Source organism: Tenebrio molitor, chromosome 5 (genome assembly GCF_963966145.1).
Source record: "Tenebrio molitor chromosome 5, icTenMoli1.1, whole genome shotgun sequence".
Taxonomy (NCBI): Eukaryota; Metazoa; Arthropoda; class Insecta; order Coleoptera; family Tenebrionidae; genus Tenebrio; species Tenebrio molitor.
Genome location: NC_091050.1, coordinates 5,100,969 through 5,124,337, shown reverse-complemented (window position 1 = coordinate 5,124,337; position 23,369 = coordinate 5,100,969). Strand labels below are relative to the sequence as shown.

The window sequence follows — 23,369 nt, the reverse complement described above, 5'->3', positions numbered from 1 at the left end:
GTTGCTATAAAATTTATTTGCTAAATGACTTCTTGCGGATAATCGAGTTTATTTATAATTATACATCTATTGGTTTAAACGGAAAAAGAACAATTACATGTAAGTATACTTAAGTATTTAGTAAGCGCTGTATTGACTGGGACTCGTAGGAATGGTTCAATTCATATATACTTTATTGGGCTTATTTTTCATTGAAATAACAATAAAGGTAAATACATAGAATTAGTCATTCTTCAGTGTTTGTTGATTCTAAGAGGAAGGTTGTTGAAAAATACTTTTCCCTGTTGTAGAACAGAAGGCAGTAACCCAATGTTATATTTATAATAAGGGTGCATATACAACCTGTCTCAGAAATAAGTAGGTAAGTACATTAATTTTATCTATTTAGAACTCGTTAATAGAAATAATTTAAATATATTTTTTAAACCTTGAAGTTATTCAACTTTTCTTCCACTTTTTCCAGCATACCTCTGTTATTGCAAGTTGTGGCAGTGGCAGCATTTTCCACCCGTTCTCTTAAAACTTCGATAGTATCAATTGGGACCGAATATACCTACCTTTATGTACCCCCACAAGAAGAAGTAGCACAGAAATTCTGTAGACTCGAGGAGCACTCCCGATGCTTCACCATACGCAAACACAATAATGTATCTATGTATTCACTAAGTATTCGAAAATAAACGCACCATTTTCACAAAATTTTAGCTTAAATCACAGATTCAAGACGTAAACACCTTCCTTGTCGAGTCGGACAAAACTAACTAAAAATTTAATCCTCTACACCTCGGCCGCAAAGCAAAAAAACTTTGTTCTAAAAGCACACTGTTTTGCGTTGATTTTACAAAAAGTATTTCACGGTCACTGTCATTGGCTCAAATAACTAGAAAGTGCGAGTAAATAGACAGCTCGGGATCGAAAAATACTGAAATGAAAATTATATTTCGAAAAAATGGTACGTAACAATTTTGTTGTTCTTGACGAGAACTGTCACTGGTTAAAATTAATGTACTTATTTCTGAGACACGTTACATGTAGCTAACGTCAAACACATATTTTATTTTTAATTACCAAATATTTTTACACATATTTTTTTTACCTTTTTTATTTTGTTTTGTTTTTTTTTCTTTTATGAAATATCTACATACGTAATATTACAACATAAGACAAATACAGAAGAATGACTCACTCTCTACAATTATCACGGATTTTTATGTAATGTGAGTAATCACTTTCTATTGAGATTACCTACAGTAACGATATTTGGTTGTGCTTGGTATCCTTCTTTAAAATTAGCCGAATTGTCCAAACTGCGATAATTTGAAAGCTGCTGATATACTTGTTTCATCCTTTGTATATTTATGCGAGTTGCTAACGAATGATTTACCATAGGCAGCGAATAATCCTTTCCAATAACACATTTTGCTGCCCGTTGTACGTGTTCCGGAGCAGTCCATGGTTCATGAATATACTGAACTGGCATATTTTTTAACACAGGCAGATATTTCCTGAAAAGATAAATATTTAACATAACTTTTATCTCACATTCGGCACGTTGATATATACCTAATATAATCGCCGTTGGGGTCGGCTTTTCGGCCAAATTTAATGGGACAATAGCAGTGAAAGAATTGTTGGAAAAAACTAGAGCAAGAAAGCCACATCCACATGCCTGCATTTACTGACCAATCGGCATCCAGAAGTAATTCTTCAAATACCTGGAGTATATTTTTGAAGAGGTTATCTTATAATATTCTTTATATTACCTTCATTCCTTCTTCCCACGACAACCAAAGATCCCCACGAGTTAAAAAACAAGCCACCGCATGTCTGGCTAAATGGTGAATCCAGCCTTCTTCTCGTAATTGAGTCATTATAGCATCGATCCAAGGAAATCCAGTTTGACCCTACATTCACTTTTAATGAAAACAAAAATTACTCAACTTCAGTTCATCTTACATTTGCCCATTTAGCTAGTGCCTCAGTATTTTTATCCCACGGAATTTGAACGCATATCGGATTGCCGATCATCTTGTCAAAATTGGGATTTTTTGTGGCGGCACAATAAAAAAATTCCCTCCAAAGCAACTGACCGTGAAGCGATAACGGCGGGAAAGCTTTCTTAATTTTTTTATAAAGGTCGGTGAGTTGGTAATAAAATAATCTTGTTGACAAACATCCGAAACGAAGGTAGGGGGAGAGTCCCGTCTGCGACGGGAGCAATGATTGCGGGGTCATTTTAGGCCTTCCAAAAGACGCCACCCAAGCTTTACGTTCTAAATGTCGCTCGAGTCTCGCTAAAGCTTCGCTTTCTCCGCCTTGCCAGACTGGTGGTAATAACCCTTCAGTATCAAAACCTAATTCTTCCAAAGTAGGAACTCCGTATTTTTCATCGTGATCATCAGATACAGGTGTATGCGCTCCATTTAAAGAGGTAAATGTTACGGGTGGTTCGGGTTGTGGGGGAGGTCCCATGCACGCTATAATTGCCAAAAATTGATGATAAGTCAGGGGAGCTCTTCCCCCATTTCTGTCGATTATGTGCTGCAGATGGTACAACGTGTGCGAGACTTTTTGTACGACCGAAATACCTAATTCTTGGCATAGCGTGGTGAGATTATGATCTCGGACACTACCGAATGGTTCAGGATCTTCTTCAAACGTTAAAGATGTAGTTCCCCATTCTTTAAATAATTTAGGTAAAGCATCAGCGGGTTGACCTCTAATCACAAAAAGACGCGAATTCAATTTTCTTAAGCTTCTATCAAGATCTTCTAAACACTGAAGCAAAAACCTACAAGATGAAATGAAAGTCAACGATGGGGTTTGCAATCTCCAAAAAATATACTAATAATGAAATAAAAATTATTCAGTTAACATGATTGTGTTATAAAATTAGAACTGCCATTATTGTCTGAAAAATGTTTAGAATTTACATGTGAGTAGCAACGTGATTTGGTTTTAGAAAATAAAGATAGAATATCAGAGATAAATGATAGAGGATTTACCTCCACTTGTTAATTCCTACGTTTGAAGAACCAGCAAACCAAGGGTCGAGAACGAAGACGCATCGAAACGTTCGGGCTCCCTTTAATCCTTCCCGAAGAGATGGATTGTCGTGCAATCGTAAACCCTTACGGAACCAGTGTACTATATGCTTATCCTGACCCTTGGACGCTCGGCCCCCATCTCCAATCGCCCCGCTCATCTACTTTTTACGGAAACACGTTGAATCATTTTACATTGTAGTATAACAACTCTCATCTGAAAAAAATAAGATTGAATGTACGAGTAAGTAATCATTTAACATGTTTCGTATACGTTAATAATTTTAATTAAGAATAAATATGTTTGGGAGAATAAATTGTAATCTGACTGAAGGATTAGTTTAGTTAATGGAGTAATTTAATTGATTCTTTAAAAACACGTGTGAGTATCGGGTCTCGTGTTAATAGCCCGTTGTCGCGATTATATCGATAATCTACAGTTCGGAATGTGAGGTACTATTTTAGTGCCTACCAAAATAGAAAAAGAAAGACACGTTTTAGAACCATCAGATCAGATGTGTCAATTATGAAAATAGAATGCCAAAAATATTGAAACAGAAATACTACAACCAACTCCCGTTCAAAGCATGAGCGGTTTTTGTTAATTTCCACGTCATTTTTTTAGTTTGATTTCCAACAAAGAATACCCCTTAGTATTGCATGGAGCGCATAAAACCCGATCCTTGTCGTCAGTAACAAAGGATCTTTATTTATAAAGTTAATAAAATTTTATTTTGATGTAGTAGATGTACCTACACTGTTCAGGAATACATTTACTGTGGTCTGACTCGAAGAGAAAAAATACGGTTGACCTGTCCAAGGATTTTTTAAAATGTCTATTTTATCGAATTAAAGAAGCTGCGTAAATATGGTACATACTTATTATCTAAGAAAAAATGAAACTCATATACAGGTAAAACCACAGAGGTAAAACTGCGATTGAATGAATCGGTTCTGCAACAATTTGAGGTACCTGGTTCCCTATTTTGGTCGGATCTCTTCAACTATTAGAAAACGTATGTTGCTTATAACTTTTTAGTGGATTTTTTTTTAATTGATTCATCATTGCCGTCCACTCATAATGCAGTACTAGTTTTGAATGAGCGATTTTTTCAACGAGAATTATAATCGTTGAATGAGGAGATATCATTCAACGTTATAACTTATCATCGCTTTTTGTCCACAATATACCTGATTCCCAAAAAAAAAAAAATGGATTGACATAAATTATTCTACGGCTACACATGCTAAATGTTGTCTTAGTTTGCTTCCCTCCTTATAGTGTAGATTGACTTGACTAAATTGTGAATTATCAATCCCATTAACGCATTTTTGCATGCTTAGATTTGTAAAAAAAGAAATCTTTTTCCGTCCAGCCTAAAATCTAAATTACAAACAGTTCAATTATGTATTCAAAAACATGCTTCAGGCAACATTTAATAGAAAAAAAAACCTTCAAAATTATTGTAAACTGTGTGGTATTAAATTCATTATTAATAATTTCATATAATTTTATAAATGTAAGATTCCTGAAAATAAATAGGTAATACCTATATTACAAAATGTTACATTATGGATTTATATATTTTTTAGATGTCTATAGTATTTTGAGTTACATTAAAGAGTACCTAAATCATTTTTATAACAAGTTATGAAATTCATCACAATTGTATTTGTATTGTAAATTTGTATTTTCAAAAATTAAAAGCGATGAGGTCATAATTTATTTAATCACAAAAATATCTTGCTAACAAACAATTGTTTTGTTTTGTATAAAATTGATTAAACTATTTAATTTTAATGACTGTTTGTCGATAACTATAATAAACATAATCGTCGTATTTAAAGGTCACTTGGTAACTGGGTCAACGTAGACAATTTTACCTGTTAGTTCAGTAAAAAACTGCCCCAATAGTATCCCAAAAAAATTGATGAAGAAATGACCTCCCAGTGACACTTCACTAACAGCATTTGCAGAAAAAACCGCGAATAAACTCCCTTTGAAACGTAACTTCCACGACGACTACAACGTGACCGATGTTCCTACAGTCGCGCAATTGGTTCATAACATCACGTGAACGTCCAAGTCACGTTGCATTCGATGTGCTTTTTGCATAAACCCCTATTCCCTTCTCTCCAATGACGTAAAGTACGGATTTTTTCATTTTTAATTGTTAAGAAACGATATAATTATACAGGACAGGCATAGGGCTGTCACACGTCCTAGTTTCGTCAGAACCGTCCAATATTTGAGTTTTTGTCCGGAATCTGCCCGGACTAGAAAAATTCCAGATTTTGGATGGGCAGTAATGATGCTGTGTTTGATGAACGGGAGTTGAAATAGGTAGTAATCAGTGTCTTAATCCAGGATAAAGGCTAGACATTGACATAGACATATTTTACGTCAAATTAATGCTGGAATACGCCGATAGGGCGTTAGGATAATTACAGTAGTATAGATACTACATACAAACTGTGCAAAAATAAAAATCCACATCGGTGTTTATTTAACGAGTTCGTGTGTAAGTTGTTTTTTTTTTTTTTGGCATGAGTGGGCCTGTTTAAAACGCGAGTGAAACGAGAGCCTAATTTATACACAAACGAGTTGAATACAACGTTTTTTTGTTCGACGAACCCCTAAAGACTCCAAATCCACAAAGAAAAATTCAAATCAGTGCGTTTTTCCGAAAGTTACCGTGAACGAAGCGAAGTTATCGTGAACGAAAGAAAATTTCACATTACATATAAAGTTTTCTCAATTTGGTTGTAGGTCGTAAAATTTTATTGCATAATATGAGCGATTAACGGGCACAATTGTTGGATTTGAAAAAGTTGGGAAGCGGGGCGTGCCATTTGGCATACAATGCAAATCTGCAAAATGTACAAAACAACCCTGCATAAAATACATATTACCTGCTAGTGGTAAACTAGGTTTTATAAGCCCCGCAAGATCTTTAACTTAAAGTACTGTGTTTTCAATTTGGTTGTAGGTCGTAAAATTTTATGGTACTTTAAGTTAAAGATCTTGCGGGGCTTATAAATCCTAGTTTACCACTAGCAGGTAATATTTTAAGCAGGGTTGTATTGTACATTTGGTATATTTGCATTGTACGGCAAACGGCACGCGCCGCTACCCAACCTTTTCAAACCCAACCATTGTGCCCGTTAATCGCTCATAATATCCAATAAAATTTTACGACCTACAACCAAATTGAAATTACAATACCATAAAATTTTACGACCTACAACAAAATTGAGAATACTGTATTTCTAAAATCACTGATCCAATTGACCTGGAGTATTTATTGAGGCACACATTTTCAAAAAAAAAAATCAAATGGTGCATTTTTTAAAAAGTTTTCGCGAACGAAAAAAAAAGTTTTTTCGAATTTTGTTATGAAAATTTGCAAATGGACATATCTTTCGATATATTCAGCACAAATTGAAATTGAAAAAAAAGGTAAATTTTAGGTAAGTATACCGGAAGTAACGTGATAACCCTTGTTAGTCATATTTTTAGTCCTTGGACAAAAAGGGACGATGGTAGGAGTAAAATTTGTGCCAAATCAATGAATTAAAGATTTTTCCATCTGATGCGCACTTCTTGATAAACGATCAGATCGTTGTAAAACGGCATTATTAAACTAGGATAATCTCCACTTATCTGATGTGTTCATCAACAACATGATAATAATGAAATAGCGGTATTTACTTTTAAAAGAATGAACAAGTGTACCTAATGATGATTTTAATGAAATTGTTGAACTGAATCGTTATTACCAGACGGAGCACTTACAAGTACTATTCGTGGATTGTGCAATTATTGCTGATGAAATAGGAATAAATCACAGACAAAAAATTTTAATATTTATAAACTAGCTACCTATAGTTAAATATAATTAAACTTTTGGCTACCAACCCAAACGCCAAAGCACTTTAGAGAAAATAAGAGGACTTGTGTTAAAAATTGTATTATTAAAATTTTCAACATGCTTGACAATAATTTTTTGCCAGTTAGCTTTTCGTCTAAATACTCGTAGATATCTCATTCTGCAAAACATTTTTTGGGACATTCTTTATTCTATAAGAAATAATTAGCTATGATGGTCAACATAAAATTCAAAAATATAATTACCGTAAACAGCATTATTGATTCTTGTAAATTATTTTACTTTTTACATGCATGTACTCGTATCTAGGTGTCTCCGTTCAAACGAATGTAATTTACTTTCTATATCTTCACGTATACAAGTGTTACATATTGTGAAGCTTTATTTTGCTTATTAACTTCGTTTTTCGCTAAACTTCACCTTTCTACTAAATAACATGATTAGAAATCGATTTTAATTGTACTGAACAGTGAACTGTAATGATTATGAGGAGAATTTATCAATAATTAATGAAACTTTTCTGTATTCATATAAATTTCGATTATACAGACTGGAAAAAAATTACGGTAGGTATATAACATTTGTATTGATGTGAATCTGTCTTATGTAAAGAAAGTGTTGTAAAATGGAAAATTATTTCTATTCCTTTTGAAGGTGAAAAATAAACAATGCGGAATTTATTGATATAACCATAGTTTACAGATTTCATTTCGATATTCGAAAAAAGCATTAATCGCCCCTCAATATTTGTTGTAAATACTTAAAAATTTGAAATTATTTTGTTCAAGTAAGTACCAAAAAACATAACTTTTTAGTAATTAATAAAAAATTAAAATTTGTACAAACCGAGGTACAAACTGGTTCCTAATATCAAATAAATTCTATTTTTTTGATATTCTTTGTGATTCCTAAATATAAGAATAAAACAATCCCTTATTAGGGACGTCTACATATTAACATGACATGACACTCATGCCATGTTTAGATATTGATGAAATTTAATGCAGGGTAAGGGTAACGTATAGATTATACCAATTTTTCCCCTAACGATGAATTCTATTTACAGTTCACTCTGCTTTAGTCATTAAAAAAGAAACCGTATAAAATTAAGCGGTTTAATTTTTCAACAATAATTACCCAATTTCTGAGGTAATATTTTTTAATAAATATTAATAATGGTAAGCAAAAATAACAGTGAGTTTAAAGCAATCTTTTCAACACAAGAAAATGTAAAGAAGCTTCCTGTGTATACGGTGAGTGCACACGAAACAGGTGTACGCAGTCAGTTACTTCATTTCTACGGTAACTTCGACGGATCAACCATTTGATATCACAGAAGTGTAGTGGTGGTGTTTTAAACAATTTACAATGAAAGTTTGCAAATCGTTAAGATAGTTGTTCCTGTCCTGCAATGTTCAAATTAATTTAATCGATGTTATATTTCATATTTGAATAAAACACAGGAGGGATATTAAATATTCCCGTGTCGCATTTTGTGTTTTTTTTTTTAAATTTGTGGATCCACTATGTGGAATTGCATTTTCAGTATTAGTGTTAGTGAGTAATGGTCAGTTGATAGCAGTGATATATTTTTGTAATGATACCAATGTGCTCTAGTTGTCAAGGAAACCAGCGAATCAAAGTGGCGTGGTAAGTAACTTCCGCAGTTTTCAGTTCTTTCGAAATTTTTGTGCAGCGGTGCTATACCGGTAGACACAATGGGTGAAAATACAGATTTTTATCGACAAAGTTGCAAAATCCAAGCTTAATTTTGTCATGGTAATTTTTAGAAAAAAATTGTTTTCCTACCTTACACAATTTTAGGGTTCGAACTTAATTAAATGTAACTTAATAGTAAGACACTAGTTGCAAATTATTCTGTGTAAGTACTTTTACAATGAATCAACCAATAGAAGTATGTATATCAAATTTTTGAAGAACATTTATATATAACCATTCAAATACCAGTTAGAAACATTATTATCCATCATGAGTCATATAGATAGTCATAATTAACGTAAATGTACTTACAGAAAAAGATTTTTGTTGTGTTTTCAGTTCTCGCGCAAATTTTAGTGGCCATTTACACCATCAAATTATATATTTTTAAATTCAATATTATGCAACCACATCTAATTAAACTCTTATCGACTATACACCTACAGATCTACCTCAATCAATTGAGATATTTGTTTCTCACTCTTCTTTGACATCACTTTTTCAGCGATTTAGATTTTTTATTTAATTTATTTAAAGTCATGTTTAAAAAGAACAAATTCAGCTACCTGTCTGTCGACTGTTTGGCGAATAGTTTCTAGTGAATTGTTAACCTAATAATGCTAAATTATAAATTGGTTATACTTCAGTATAATGATGACAAGCCAACTAAAACTAAAGATTAACATCTTTCAATGATTTGCATTAAGCGGAAACCTTAAAACCGACGGAAATGTTAAATTTTTCGGTTCTTTTTACTTGGAATTCTCAGTTCCTCATCCTGTTTTGCATTAATAAATCATTCGTTTTTATTTTGACTGTACTGCGTTACCAACATTTTGCTAAAATATATGTTAACAAAATGCAACATTTTTTTGAATAGCATTTTATTTGACCATTTGGTATCTGCTAAAAATTTAAGATATCCAATTTTTTTTTAAACAATGAAATAACAGAAAATCAAGTAGGGGTAATTTCTTCTTCAAATAATTAAGTAATGTGATACCTACAATGATAACTATAAATTACTAATTATATGCCTGATGTATTTTTGTAATTTAGAAAGTATTATCGGTAGTTGACATTAATTGTTGAAAACTGATTTAAATTTTATGCTGATTTGCTTGGAATCTAAAAGAGTTAATTGATTATACATTTAATCTGCGTCGTTAAAGTGTTAACTATAAATCGATTAAGTATTTCATTATAAAATAATGAATTTGGTAATCATTGTTACATTAAAGAAATTATTTAAAAATTTAGAAAGCAGAGAAAATTTGTCTAAAAACAATTTTTTAAATATTTTATAACTTTTCAAAATAAGTTAACCATATGTCTTTCTGATTATTTGCCATTTTATATCGTACACAAAACTGTTTAATAACATTATACAATTGTTAAATAATCAAAATTCACCTACATTATAACAAATACTTAAATTTTATTGTTAAATATCGCTCATGGGCTGGAATAGTTTCCGTTCTTATAGAACCATAGAATCAAATGGTGACGACTTCTTCTGCTGTCTAACTAATTGTACCAGTATTATTGCTAGAAAGAAGGCTGGTTTGTTATGTTGAGACTTGTGGCAACTCGAAAATCTTATTTTTTAAGTTGTGCCAATGTTGCAGCCCATGAGGGATATACATTGTTTAAACTAGAAATATATTTTCCTATATCTTTACCTTCTAATTGCGTACCGTCGGGACATATTCAAATTCGGACTGACCCGAAGGTCATGAACGCAATATTATCTTTGTTGTAAAAAAATACGCAGGTGAATAGACAAAATGTCGAATGCTGTCACTACATTATTGATTTTTACAAAAAGTAAAATGTATCTAGGTATCCATATGAATATGTAAGTGTATAAAAAGACTGTGAAACTTGCAATACTTTAATAATAACAAATGATTATTTGTAACTTCATCAATTAGTCTTTTTAACACACAGTTGGCCAATAATAAAATTTTGCATTCCATAATAAAAAAGATTACATATTGACTTTCAGCCTATTTTTATTTCGTTCGACAGGTTTTTCAGATATGGAGTATAGTTAATAATTTTTAATAGTTAGGTAATAATTTGAAAAGGAACTGTTTACTTTCACATTTCTTCAGGAAATTAACCATTAGTTTTGACAAACACAATTATCAAACTAAAAAACTTTGATACTTGCTTTTACTATAGATAGGTTCTCGTTATGTACATCCTGTAATAAAGCTAGGGACAATGAGAATACAACAATAATTATAGTGAAACTATATGTAAAGAAGTCAAATGAACTAAATTTAATCTATAGTGAACTCAAAATTTAATGAGTTAATACATGAATGAAACATTTCACACGTTCTTCTTTGTACGACTAAATTTTAACGTGATATTATCTTCAAATTTGGTTCAATAGACTCTTCAATATGAATTAATATCATACATGAATCAAGTAATTGGCATCTGATTTATTTTTATAGCCTTTCTTTTTTTTCTGTTCTATTTGCTAAATGGACAGAGTAAATTTTGAATATCATGAAATATGTAGTTAAAAGTTAAATTATAAATTAGAGCTATGCACATACGAGTACATGCATTTTTTATAATGAAAATGTTTTTATTCCATTTAAAAATTAGGTGTTGTAAAAAATTTAAGGAAGCTTACTGCCAGTTTTGAACTATAAATAAAGTCTTTGTAAATATTCTCTCTCTATTCTTGCGTTAAATATGAAAACTTATTTTTTTGAAAGTGCTTGCGAGATATACGCTATCAAACTAAAAAATTTGGAATGATGGAAATATTTTCCTTTCCGTTGAATTTTTCCAAAAGAACTCGAATGGGAACTTTATTTTTCAAAAATAACATTTTTTAATAATTTTCATTTTTCTGCATCTTTCCGTTTCCGACCAACCAACGACGCCATCGCCATTTTTTTAAGTGGCACTCTTTTTTGCAGATTGGGATAAATTATTAAATCAAATGGACTAGTAAGTAGTAAGTATGGTTCCCTAGATATAGATTTTCGAATGTGAAAAAATGGTTACATAATTAAAAAAATGGTACTCACATGGCTGAACTTAAATATATCAATACCAAATATAATAGCAAAATAATCTACTCTAGTCGTCTGTAAACGTAAAATAGAAAGTAAATATGCGAATAAGATAAATTTATAACAAACTGACCCAATTGCATATTGTTTCCGATATCAATAATTACTACAAATTATCTACAAGAAGAAAGTTTAAAAAATAGTTAGATTTATGTTCGATTAAAATTCATAATGGCTAGATTTTGACTGAAAAATACACCTTGACACAATTTCATTGAAAAAAAATTGGAAAGATTTAAAACATCTGCGTCGATTTTATCATCACCTTAATTAGTAAAAGGAACAAAATCTTGCCGGCGTACAAATTAATTACTGAATAAAACAAATCTATTTTATGTATGTTCCAGATGTCGAAACGATGGCCAAGTGGTATAATGCGTACATTAACGCCCTTTGGGCTTTTACGCTCCTTCTCCATCTGTCAATAACCCAAGGCAAGTATTTCTAATTTATCTAACACTAGTTAGCATATAACTGTCATGATGCAAAATGAACAATTAATGTAAACAAGTTTTAACCCACTTGCCGGTGGCTGATTTTTCGTTTCAGTTAGTTATGCATTCGTGTTGCTTCGATAGAAATTTATTGCCCACGTGAACAATTAGAGTAAAACAGAGCTAAACAAAATCTAGAATAAAAAAATACTTTGGCGACCAGACAAGACAGAAATTTGTCGGTGTATGTTTGAAGCTCTTTGTTGTTGCGAAGGAAAAGACGACAATGGCCACCTGTTTAAAACCAACCGAGCGGAAGATACTCACTAGCGTGGTTACCAGACAATAACATGTTACTTCTGGAACAAACGCTAATAAGGAAATTAAAAATCTTTAGAATATCATCCAAAACACTAAACAAATCATACCGAACGGTTGAAATTCATAATAGAAAAATCATGATATTTCTAGATATTCTTTTATTATTCTTCTGAAAGATGAAAGACAATTCAACATGTTCATGCCTTTGTAACATTTATAACCATCTATAGAAAAACATTTCCAAACAATCAAAGTGTATCGTCGTCGATCTACTTTCCCATACACAATTAAGCATGCTTAAGCGAGTGGTGGCTAGTAAGAATATAATTAAAGAAGTAAATAATTAAGTGTTTCCTCTTATTACCACGATTTAATTTTTGAACTTCTATTCCTTCATGATTATTCATGCAAATAAGGACTGTTTTGTGAAGTCATATTCATTTTTATTGTATTAGATAGTCGTAATAAAATCTCCGGTGTAATTTTTCACTGTTTATCTTAATTAATTTTAAACTTTTAATTAATTCTGACAAAGAATTTGCGTTACAGGTTTAAATGACAATCGCTGCTACTTAGAGAATGGAGCATCCTCAGAAAATTTCTTTGTGTCAGAGAATAACTCAGTGGGTTCAGTAATCGGTCAGGTCAGAGTCCATGGCGATCCACGACCCGGTGGCACGATAGCCCTCCATTTAAAGGAAATCGACAGTCCGGTAGCAATTTCCCCCGGAACAAAAAATTTGACACTCCGTAGAAAACTAGATAAAGAAGGAGTAGACGGTCCTTCGTCTGTTTTCATCAACCTTATATGCGAAAGACTTCATACATTAGACCCCGGCTTCGTAATTCCCATCAACATACGAGTGACTGATGCAAATGACAACTCTCCCGTGTTTATCAATTCCCCATACGTGTTAAATATTTCGGAAGTGACAGTTGTGGGTACGAGGGTGTTGCAAGGTGTACACGCGATAGACAATGACCAACAAGGTCCCTTCTCTAGTGTTAAGTATTCGGTGTTATCTGGCCCCCACTCAGACTATTTTGAATTTGAAAACGAACTGGAAGGAACTTTAGTGTTAAAGAAACCACTGGACTATGAAACTTTAAAAAGTTTTGATGTCAACATACGCGCCCAAGATCACGGAGAACCACCTAGAAAAACTGATACAGTTTTGACAGTTCACGTGGTCGATGCTGATGACCAAAATCCTCGATTTTTGGATGACCGCTACACGGCGGTCGTACCAGAAACACCTAAACGAGGCACCGTATTAGTTACCAAACCTAGGGATGTAAAGGCTTTCGATCAAGATTTAGGAATCAATGCCCCCGTCTTCTATACCTTTAATGGCATCGGAACGGATTACACCTATTTCAAAATCAACCGAAACACAGGAAAAGTTAGTCTGTCTCGCGATTTAAGTGAAAGTGACTTACAACATCCAGCCACTTTGGTCATTAGAGCTACCCAACAAGATAATCCAGACCGTTACGCTTTGGCCACTTTGACAGTTTCTAGAAATGTAGGGAACGGGATCAGATTTTTGCATACTACGTTTTATATTAAAGTACCTGAATCTACTCCTGTTGGCGCCGCTGTTACATCTTTTACCAATAATAGACCAAATCAACATTTACGATATTTCGTATCGGATCAAAATATTCTTAAAACATTTGCGATCAACACGAAGGGAGAATTATCGTTGAGAAAAAAATTAGATTATGAAGATAGACCCGAATATATCTTCAAAGTGTTCGCCACTGACGGAATTACTGTAAGTTGTCTAAAGTAAAAAAAAACTTCTTTTAACATCAAATTTCCAGAACGACTCCAGTGTAGTCAACGTTAGTGTACAAGACGTCAACGAATGGGAGCCACGCTTTCGTTATCCCCATTATGAATTTTTCGTCAGGGGACAACCCAACGAACTAATCGGTAGAATTGAAGCCGCGGATGGAGACAAAAACGACAAACTGACTTTAACGCTGTCGGGTGTGAATGCGTCTATATTTTTCATTACACCCACGGGGGAGCTCAGACTTCGTGAAGCTGGTGGATACAAAGGAATCGCTAATTTGGCTGTAGTAGCCACCGACAGCGGGAATCCACCCCGACGAGCAAGTGTTCCGGTGACCGTCCATTTTCCGGAGTCTGGTGATGCTGCAGGGGTTATTTCTTCAAGAGGAAACAATGGAACTCCTCTTCTCTTGGCTGGACTGGGTGCAATACTGTTACTTTTAGCTTTTGTTATAGCATTGTTAATCGCATACATTTGTAAAGCGTAAGTTTCATCGAGATAAAAATTAGTTGAGTATTAAATTGGACATAAACTTTAGAAAAAGATCTCCAAGACAAGAACTACCCTCTCTGCAGCCTGAAAAATCGCAAGCTACGCCTGCCATGACAGAAAGAATGAGCAATCCCATGTTTGGGGATCGAGTAAAATCACCCACCGCAACTGCAATGGGAGGAATTCCAAGCGATTTGGTCAAATCTAGAATTCCGAGTCCTAAGGTTCATCCAGCTCCCCAACCGCCAGCTTGGCCCAATTCTGCTTCCTCTACCAGAATGAAAAAACTGAGTTGGGGGGATGACAAGGTACTGAACAATAAATTTTGGTCGTCAATGTCATTCTTTGACACAATGGAAAATGCTCCATTGTAAAGCGGTCGTAAATATCATAACCTATCATCATGTTGTATGACAATTATAACATTAATTCTCATTTTTTTGACACTTTGTTGACATGGGCATAATCAGGCAGGGATTTTTTTTTTATTTGTGACAATCTAACCAAATTTTGAAATGACATTGACAATAAAAAATTATTGCTCGTGACTCTACGATAAAATTTGGCGATTAATATATTTTTTTTTATTTCTGGTTTGTTTATTGCAGACGGATTCCGACAGCACAGACAATATAAATAATATCGACACCACACCGAAACTCATCGACAATTCAAATTTAACAGTTTATTTCTGACTGTCATACTGTTGTAAAAAACAAAATAAAAAATGTGTAAGTGCAGGTGATAAAAATGTACCAACACGTACTTGTAATTTATCAATGAATACCTACTATTCATTCTGCAATACTTAATAAAATTTAAACAATATTATTAGAAGAAAAAGATGTTTATCTGTTATTATAAAAAATATTCATATCCGCTTCTATCTACATTTTGTTTTCTGCGAATTGATTGCCAAGATGGAATTTCCTTGTAGGTAGACGGGCTTTCCAGTGAGTATCGCATAAAATGTAGGTCAAGAGGTCGTTATACTTTAACATCCGATACTCGATATTCGTAATTATTGATAAATAAAAACTTTGGGGGTCGACAGACACAAAGCGACTGTTCCAAAACAATAAAAACAAGTAATTACCGTTAGGTACTTGTGTAATATATAATGAACTCCTGTGGTTCGAAAATTGTTATTAACTGTGTGACAGGAAAATTGTTCACAAAAAGGTAGAAGAGAGAGTTTAATTTACATGTCATGATTCACCTGCTGGAGTTTACGCTTCATTCGTGCTCGTGATATCAAGAACAACTGATTAACCAAGATATTATAACAAAATTGTGTCATGAAATGGTTACTTGTCTTCATTGTTTTACAAATACTTTACATTCACTGTAATTGTATATATCTAATCAATGAAACAAATGTGAGCAAAATTGAAAATAATCCAGCAATTTGGACCGAACAAGGTCTATGGGGATCTTTGCTGGAAGAATGGGCTTTAAACGGAAGGCATCGGTAAGTGTGTGCTCACTTTTAAAATTAAAACGTCGAGTATAGTTCACAAATTGTTTCATTTTTTGTTTCTAGAGAAAAACGGGTGATGCAACTTCCTCCAACAAACGACGCTTTCGTAATGGACGAAGGAGCTGATGAAACTGAAGACGACAGAAAAAGTAAAATAACTCCTGGTAAAATTGTGAACAACAATGCACCTTCAAAACCTCCAGGCCGGCAAGTATCCGAAACTGATTTATACTTACTGGGAGCTATCGAAAAATTGGTATATAGAGCAGACTTTATGGAAAAACGATTGAGAAGAGTGGAAGAAATGTTATACTATGTTATGGCCGGAAATCGGGTAGATCACGGTACGTATTATTGTTTTTGTGTCCCCTCTTTTAAGCATAAGATACGTTTCAGAACCTTGCCCTGATAATTTTACGAGAGTTGGTACGAACTGCTACTTATTCAACGGTAACGCAGGGCGTGAGTACGATTGGAAGGCTGCAAGTAAACAGTGCAAACGTAACAGCGCTGTGTTGGCCGAAATGGAAACGATCGAAGAAAATCAAGACGTTATTGCGTATATACAGAGTAATCAACACCTGCGAGGCAAAGACTTCTGGACAGGTGGTTTAAACCCGGGTCTTCTGTGGATCTGGAGTAACAGTGCCCGTCCAGTTGCATCTCCGGGTAGTACCAACAATAAGAATCCATCAGCGGGAATCAACGGCGAAGGCAGATGTTTACGCTTAGCTTACGATCCAGCGCTGCGTTCGTACTCTTACAGAGGCACTGACTGTTCCGTTCGCTTCAGTTACATTTGTGAACTTCAAGAAAACACTTCGAGTAATGAACTTAGGAGATTGGGAAGGAATAGAAAAATTCTGGATGAATTATGAACCAAAGTGAAGTCAAGCAAATAACGTAATTATTTATTTTGTGAAACTTACGTTGCAAATGCTCTACATTTACATCACAAAAATGTTATCACAAACAGAACACAACAATAAAATAAACGAAAATAGTATCATAATGTCGTTAACTGACTTAATTCTTGCAACGTATTTAAATCTCTGAGAAGCATATTCAGAGTTTGTCTAGTTCGAGGATAATTTTCATCGTCTTCATAATATAGGGTGGTGTCTTCCAAACTTTCTATTTGTTTCTCAAAATCGTCTAATCTTTGCTCAACCAGCGATTGAGAATGCGCAATGTGATCCAACAAATTTAAACGACAATCGGCTGAATCGATAGCTGCTTCCGGTTGTGGGATAATGGGAGCTGGCAAACTGTCTAAATGGTCATCTGCTATGTGATTCTCTTCTATTTCTTCTTTGGTACCTTTTAATATCATCATCAACATAGAATCAGACTGTTCGGTTTTCACAGAATTCTCTTCTTTTATGTCGTCTTCACATTTTTCAGTCTTTGGTTTTACGTCTTCGCTTTTGAAACATATTTTTTCTGGTAAAGGTAATTTTTCCCAAGGTTTAGACCACAAATACAATTTTGGGTGATTTTTTGCTCTGAAAATGCAAACAATTTAAAATGCCAACAAGACTTTGTAAAATTTAAAATTAATTATGAACAAGAAATAAATAAAACAACTTACTCGGCGATTTTCAATTTAACCTTTAAAGAATTTACAAACTCCCTGACTTCAAGTAATCCTCCAGAGATATCGTGAGATTTTTTTAATTTTTCAAATCTCTTGCTCAGCGCTTCTTCATCTTTGGTGTGAAAATTTGTGGTGGCGAGGATACCATGTTTCAACCAATCCTGGTCGTGATAATACTTTTTAGACATTCTCTGTCTCGCTGGATTTTGGCAGATGCAGCAAACGTACTTTTCAGGTACTTGACTTTCGCGCTCGATATTATTGCAGAAAGCATGTTGCCAACACAAACACAAATCACACTGAATCATGAGACCATCTTCTTCTGTGTAGCCGCAAGTGCAGTTGATGATTTCTTCTTGTTTCATTCTTACAATTTTGATCACCTGACCACCTTCAATAATAATGTTATTAGGTTCTGGAAGTGGTGGTGTTTCCTGTGGAATCAACGTGTTTTCTAGCGGTTCATTACCTTTAGGACTGTCGACCGAGTCGACTAATCCTCGCTTACGCTTCAAACTTGACTTTATTTTGTTATTAACAGGTTCGGAATCAGGCAACTGCGGACTTGTTTTATTTTCTGATCTAGTGACAGGCAATAAAGTTTTTATGCCTGTTGGAGGTCTAGTTGTACTTAAGGCTCGTAAATTGAGATCGTCGCGATTAGGGATACCCTCGGACTTGTTAAGGAGATCTTTCAATTTAATATCTGGATACATGTTAGACGGCAGGCCCGCCGGTAAAGGTTTAATCGCATCATTATCCTTTTTACCATCAAATGGTTTTGTATTCAACAGTTTGATGATTTCGGAATCTTTATTTTTTGAAGGTAGAGGAGACTGAGGTTTGCTCTCTGACTCCATCTGTGGTGATTGCGACAACTTTGCTGATGATCTTAGATTTGTAGATTTTTGTAGAGGTTTGGCCACAGGTGTTTTGACACCCGGCGATTTATCCAACGACTCTCCAACAGTTCTCGCGTAAGCCAAATCGGCGACGTTTGGTGTGGAATCAAGAAATTTGGTATATTCAGGGTGATAATGTTTCACATGCATTTGAGCTAAATTCTCTTTTCGGTAAGTTTTCCCACAACCTTCAATAGGGCACTGGTACGCATCGTCAACAATCGGTATTTTCAGATAATTCTTATTTTCTGTATAAACAATAACAAGCGAATTAAGCAGCACTGAAGAAAAACAAGTAGGCGGGTCGACTTACCTTCTTCTTCAGTCACCAATTCTGAAGTTTCTTCATGTTCAAATGTTTCTGTCGGTGCTTCCTGCGACAATCGAGTTGCTTCTGATTCAATATCTTTTTTTCTGTTTCGATGTCTATGCAAACTGAAGTCAAACATTGACCAATTGTACTTCATCAATTTCGATTCTTCCAAGTAGGCTTTAACTTCAGTTCTTGATCTAAATCTTCTGTTGTCAGGGCTAAACGCGATAAAAGGAAGAAAAACAATTCATATAATACCTATAATAGCCATTGATTACAGTGGTATAAAATTTGAAAACAGATTTTGTTCAGCGCGTCTGATCCGTAATCTATTTATTGACGAGTTTTTTTCCACTTTTCTTTTCACTGAATTTGGATGATTCAACACCACACCACGCATTTGCTTTTTTTTGGTACAAGTGCTTTCGAGTCACAATTATGAAATTGCGACTGTCTGATCCAAAGGTCGCCTTATCCTTATCAATAAAAATGTATTATTTATCTTTTCTTTTTACCTGAAAATCTCGCCGTGTTGGACAAAAGTGAAATCAAAATTTGAAATTTTAATACTTATTCAATTATATCAAGTGAAATTCTTTCAGTAGCATACAATAGCAAAGTGGGTACAGGTTGCAAAGACACACTTGTCATTTGCAACAGCACTTTTATGGCATTTGAAATTACTTTAAAACTGTACTTATATGGAAAATATTCAATCCAAACTATGATTTTCTGGTCCCTTTCTGCCTTTATTTGGTTCAGAAATATTGAAAAAATGCTGTTGCAAATGACAAGTGTGTTTTTGCAACCTGTACCCACTTTAGTTTATTTAAGGAGTTCGTGTGTAAATTGGGTTTTTTTGGCATGAGTGGGACAGTTTAAGACGCGAGTGAAACGAGCGTTTTAAAGGCCCACGAGTGCCAAAAAGGCCCAATTTACACAAGAACGAGTTGAATACAACGGTTTTTCGTTCGACGAGCCCCTTAAAGGCTCCAAATCGCTTAAAATCTTTAAAATTAGCTTGACGTTTCGTTTTGACAAGTTGTGACATTTATCACAACCCGCTCACACAGGAGAAATTTCTCAAATTTCGACAGTATCGAACAAAAAAATGTTTGTTTTTTTTGTGACTAATTTTAAGAATATAGCAAATAAACAAAATAAAAGCAATGTTACGCGTAAGTGAGTACTATTGGGAGCATAAAAAGTGGAACATCAAATTTCTGTCAGTTTTGAAAAATTCGATGTAGCTCAAGCTTTATTGTCATTTTTTTGACACCATTCTCGCTGACAGTTTAAAAATTTATTTTATACTCCTATTTTCCTTTTCTAAATGCCCCCTTCTTTTGATAAAGGTAGATTTTGATTAGGACTTTGCATTAAATAAATATTCACTACGTGCTTACTTACACTCATTCTCTACAACCTACACTACGTAATGACAACGTCAATCAATTCAAAATAGGGTTAGAATTAGATAAGGGTTATTTCACATTAAAGTCAAGATGTTGATGTCCCACTTTTTTTTTTGCTCGCAAAGACATGTAGGTACCTACTTGATGGAAAAATAAAATAAATCCAAAACTATCCCCAAAAAACGTTACACAGCAATTTGCCATATCAACATTAACGCAAATTCGTAATCAGACGGTTTTTTTAATGCCTCTATATGATTTTACAGAGCTTTAAATTTTTGTCTTATAACCAGTCGACCCGTACAATTTTGCGTCATTCCCCGCTCACATATAAACACGATTCAGCTGGTTCGCCTGTTATTTAAAGCGAACCAGCTGAATTGTGTTTATATGTGAGCGGGGTATTATACGCAAAGTTGTACTGGTCGACTTGTCCGGGAGTATTCTGTCCTTCGGCTGCTTATAACTTGTTAAAAAAAATCATACAAAAACGGGTTTATTTATGATTTATTATCCAATATAGCATATTTTATCATATACTGTAAAGTTTTGGCGGCACTTTTGGAACACTGTATTATAAAACAGCATGTAATAAATTTCAACATAACGTTTTCTTTAATATCTTTACTTTCTTGCTAACCAAATAAATCGATTATTATCAAACTGATTTTATTTACTGAAATTATTGAGTTTGGATGACTGCTGGTGCATGTTATAATTTTGTAATTAGAGAATATATTAAACTTCTAACAAAATGATCATATCTTTGAAATTATTTTTTTTTAATAAATTCTAAATCTTTTCATAATTAATAATTACCTAGAACTGCATTCAACAGAAAATGATGCAGATTAGATAAATCAAAAACATATTGAGCAGAAATAGACAAACCTAACAATTATAGTATCCCATTTTCCTGCTGAGGCACCATGTGTTCTTTGTGCCAAATGTTTAGACCATCCTTCTGGTAATCGAGGATCTGGCACAATAATTGATTTTCTAGTCCCATCATGTGCCTCTATTGATGATTCAATACCAACTGGTTTTCCACCTTCCCATCTATTGATGAAAAAATTACGCATTTCAACCACTACATCTACATTAAAACAACATTGTTCAACTTTCACTTAATATTGCCTCTCATATAACACATTTTTATATTTCAATAAGCATCAATGTCTTTATTAAAATAAAAACATAAAACAACATAACCTACCTTCTATGTCAGTCACATTTAAATTTTATACTTTCAAGTAACAGTAACAATTTTATTAAAAAATATTAAATTAAAAACTTCCCACATATGCAAAAATTTATTAAAAAAAGTAGTCCTGAAAAAGCATTAAAAGTTTACTTACTGTGGCACCCAAGGTTCAAATATTTCATCTGATAAAGTTGCACTTGACAATGAATGTTGAGGTTGGACTATTTTTGATTTTTCATCTGCATTATCTACCCTTGGTCTTTTCCCAAATAATTCTGCAACATTGATTTTTCTCTTCTTCTCCCTACGTTCTTGCTTTGAACTCTGTATGGGGTCAAACAATGGTGAAGACTGCATTGGACGGCCTTCAGATTTGCACATGCGATGAGCTTTCAAATTTTTCACAAACCCATCATCAAATAAAACTTCATATGTATCTATAACAACAAGCTAATAAATAAATTTATCTTATCTTGATTATTACATACTCATATAAAATAAACTAATTATTATTACCATTTGCTAAAACTTTTGTGACAGTAGCAGGAAATTTCCTAGCATCACTCCAAGAAGCTAAACATCTTTCTCCTACTGCATACTGTTCAGGTTGACTCTTTTTGGTAGAAGACTGTGAAGATGAAGATGTTGAAGATTGTAGAGGTCTCAATCTAGGGCTGTCCATGCAAATCCATTCATCATATTTGCTTGAAAATTTTTCAAAATGAATCAAAACTTCATTCTCTTCATAATCTTCTTCAACTACTCTAGCTGGATACCATGTATTGTTATTATCTAAAGCCTCAATTCTAGAATTTATTGCAAAATTGATTGGCCCATTCATATTAGCCCTAATTTTTTCCTTTTCATCTTCAGTTTCTTCTTTACTTGACTCAGTATCTATAACTTCCTCTTTAACTTCTAACTGTTCTTCTTGATTGCCAAGAGCACTTTCACTTATTTCTGTTTCTTCATCATTACCATCTTCCTTAACTTGTCCTTTTTCAGATTCATTTCTTACACTGCTTTTAATAGCTTCTAATTTAGATTTATCCCATGGAAACACACTAGGGAGTACTCCTTGACGCAACATATATTTTTTTCCTTTAAAATTACAAAAATCCATTCGCAGAAAGTGACGCGAACAAATATATATCACTTTCATGTTTTTTTTGTCATCAGGTATTCGACATAATGAAATCCATTTTGGACGAATGTCACTGTGCATGGGTACTTTATGGAATGTTACCCCCGTATCTTCAGGTCTGCTAGAATCAGATAAGCAACCTTCAACTCCACACTTTCGGCCCATATTTCGTGTTTGCACTGCACAAAAAATGTTAATCAAACAACAGTGGTATAACAGTAACTATGTGTCACTTCGTTTTCTGCTATGCTGTTTTCTGAAGTTTCTAATAAACTGTATTAAACAAAAACACGTTTAAAAATCAAAAACACTTTCACCAAATATTTCGCAAAAAAACAATATGATGCAAAATTGACAAGCTTTTGTTATTTATATTTATAAACATTACGACAAGAAATTCCCTAATTTAATTAGATTTCGTTATTATCCGCCTACTATAGTAAGTTCAACAAGGAATTACTCCCTAGGATTTAGGGATATTCGTTACTACGTTGCCATAAATTTGATGTGT

General features: G+C 33.6%; 4 protein-coding genes across 9 annotated transcripts; 2 read left to right on the top strand and 2 right to left on the bottom strand.

Moving 5' to 3' along the window:
- Positions 1-155: 155 nt before the first annotated feature.
- On the bottom strand, positions 156-9,317 carry phr6-4 ((6-4)-photolyase). Of its 2 annotated transcripts, none has more exons than XM_069048366.1 (6): positions 9,220-9,317; positions 3,006-3,261; positions 1,957-2,791; positions 1,764-1,904; positions 1,564-1,715; positions 156-1,505 (listed from the first exon to the last, which is right to left on the bottom strand). In XM_069048366.1, exons 2-6 carry the CDS (start codon positions 3,203-3,205, stop codon positions 1,226-1,228), a joined length of 1,608 nt encoding a protein of 535 aa, XP_068904467.1. In that variant the 5' UTR covers positions 3,206-3,261; positions 9,220-9,317; the 3' UTR covers positions 156-1,225. The 2 variants fall into 2 exon arrangements, with proteins under 2 accessions (XP_068904467.1, XP_068904466.1); XM_069048365.1 differs by lacking the exon at positions 9,220-9,317 and adding an exon at positions 4,929-5,126.
- On the top strand, positions 8,212-15,568 carry Cad96Cb (protocadherin Fat 4-like Cad96Ca). 2 transcript variants are annotated; one of them, XM_069048362.1, is made up of 6 exons: positions 8,212-8,584; positions 12,102-12,188; positions 13,059-14,287; positions 14,337-14,794; positions 14,850-15,111; positions 15,412-15,568. In XM_069048362.1, exons 2-6 carry the CDS (start codon positions 12,113-12,115, stop codon positions 15,496-15,498), a joined length of 2,112 nt encoding a protein of 703 aa, XP_068904463.1. In that variant the 5' UTR covers positions 8,212-8,584; positions 12,102-12,112; the 3' UTR covers positions 15,499-15,568. The 2 variants fall into 2 exon arrangements, with proteins under 2 accessions (XP_068904463.1, XP_068904464.1); XM_069048363.1 differs by lacking the exon at positions 8,212-8,584 and adding an exon at positions 11,403-11,636.
- Positions 15,569-15,803: 235 nt separating this feature from the next.
- Positions 15,804-17,295, top strand: LOC138131392 (uncharacterized). The gene is made up of 3 exons (XM_069048372.1): positions 15,804-16,274; positions 16,347-16,627; positions 16,680-17,295. The coding sequence occupies exons 1-3, from the start codon at positions 16,102-16,104 to the stop codon at positions 17,159-17,161; spliced, it is 936 nt and encodes a 311-aa protein (XP_068904473.1). The 5' UTR covers positions 15,804-16,101; the 3' UTR covers positions 17,162-17,295.
- MBD-R2 lies at positions 17,169-23,252 on the bottom strand. Of its 4 annotated transcripts, XM_069048342.1 has the most exons (8): positions 23,092-23,251; positions 22,231-23,037; positions 21,869-22,151; positions 21,402-21,569; positions 19,096-19,313; positions 18,350-19,030; positions 17,875-18,271; positions 17,169-17,788 (listed from the first exon to the last, which is right to left on the bottom strand). In XM_069048342.1, coding segments are annotated over exons 1-8 (3,054 nt in total). In that variant the 5' UTR covers positions 23,093-23,251; the 3' UTR covers positions 17,169-17,289. The 4 variants fall into 4 exon arrangements, with proteins under 4 accessions (XP_068904443.1, XP_068904441.1, XP_068904442.1 ...); XM_069048340.1 differs by having other exon boundaries at positions 17,875-19,030; XM_069048341.1 differs by having other exon boundaries at positions 17,875-19,030; positions 22,231-23,252.
- Between the last annotated feature and the right edge of the window lie 117 nt (positions 23,253-23,369).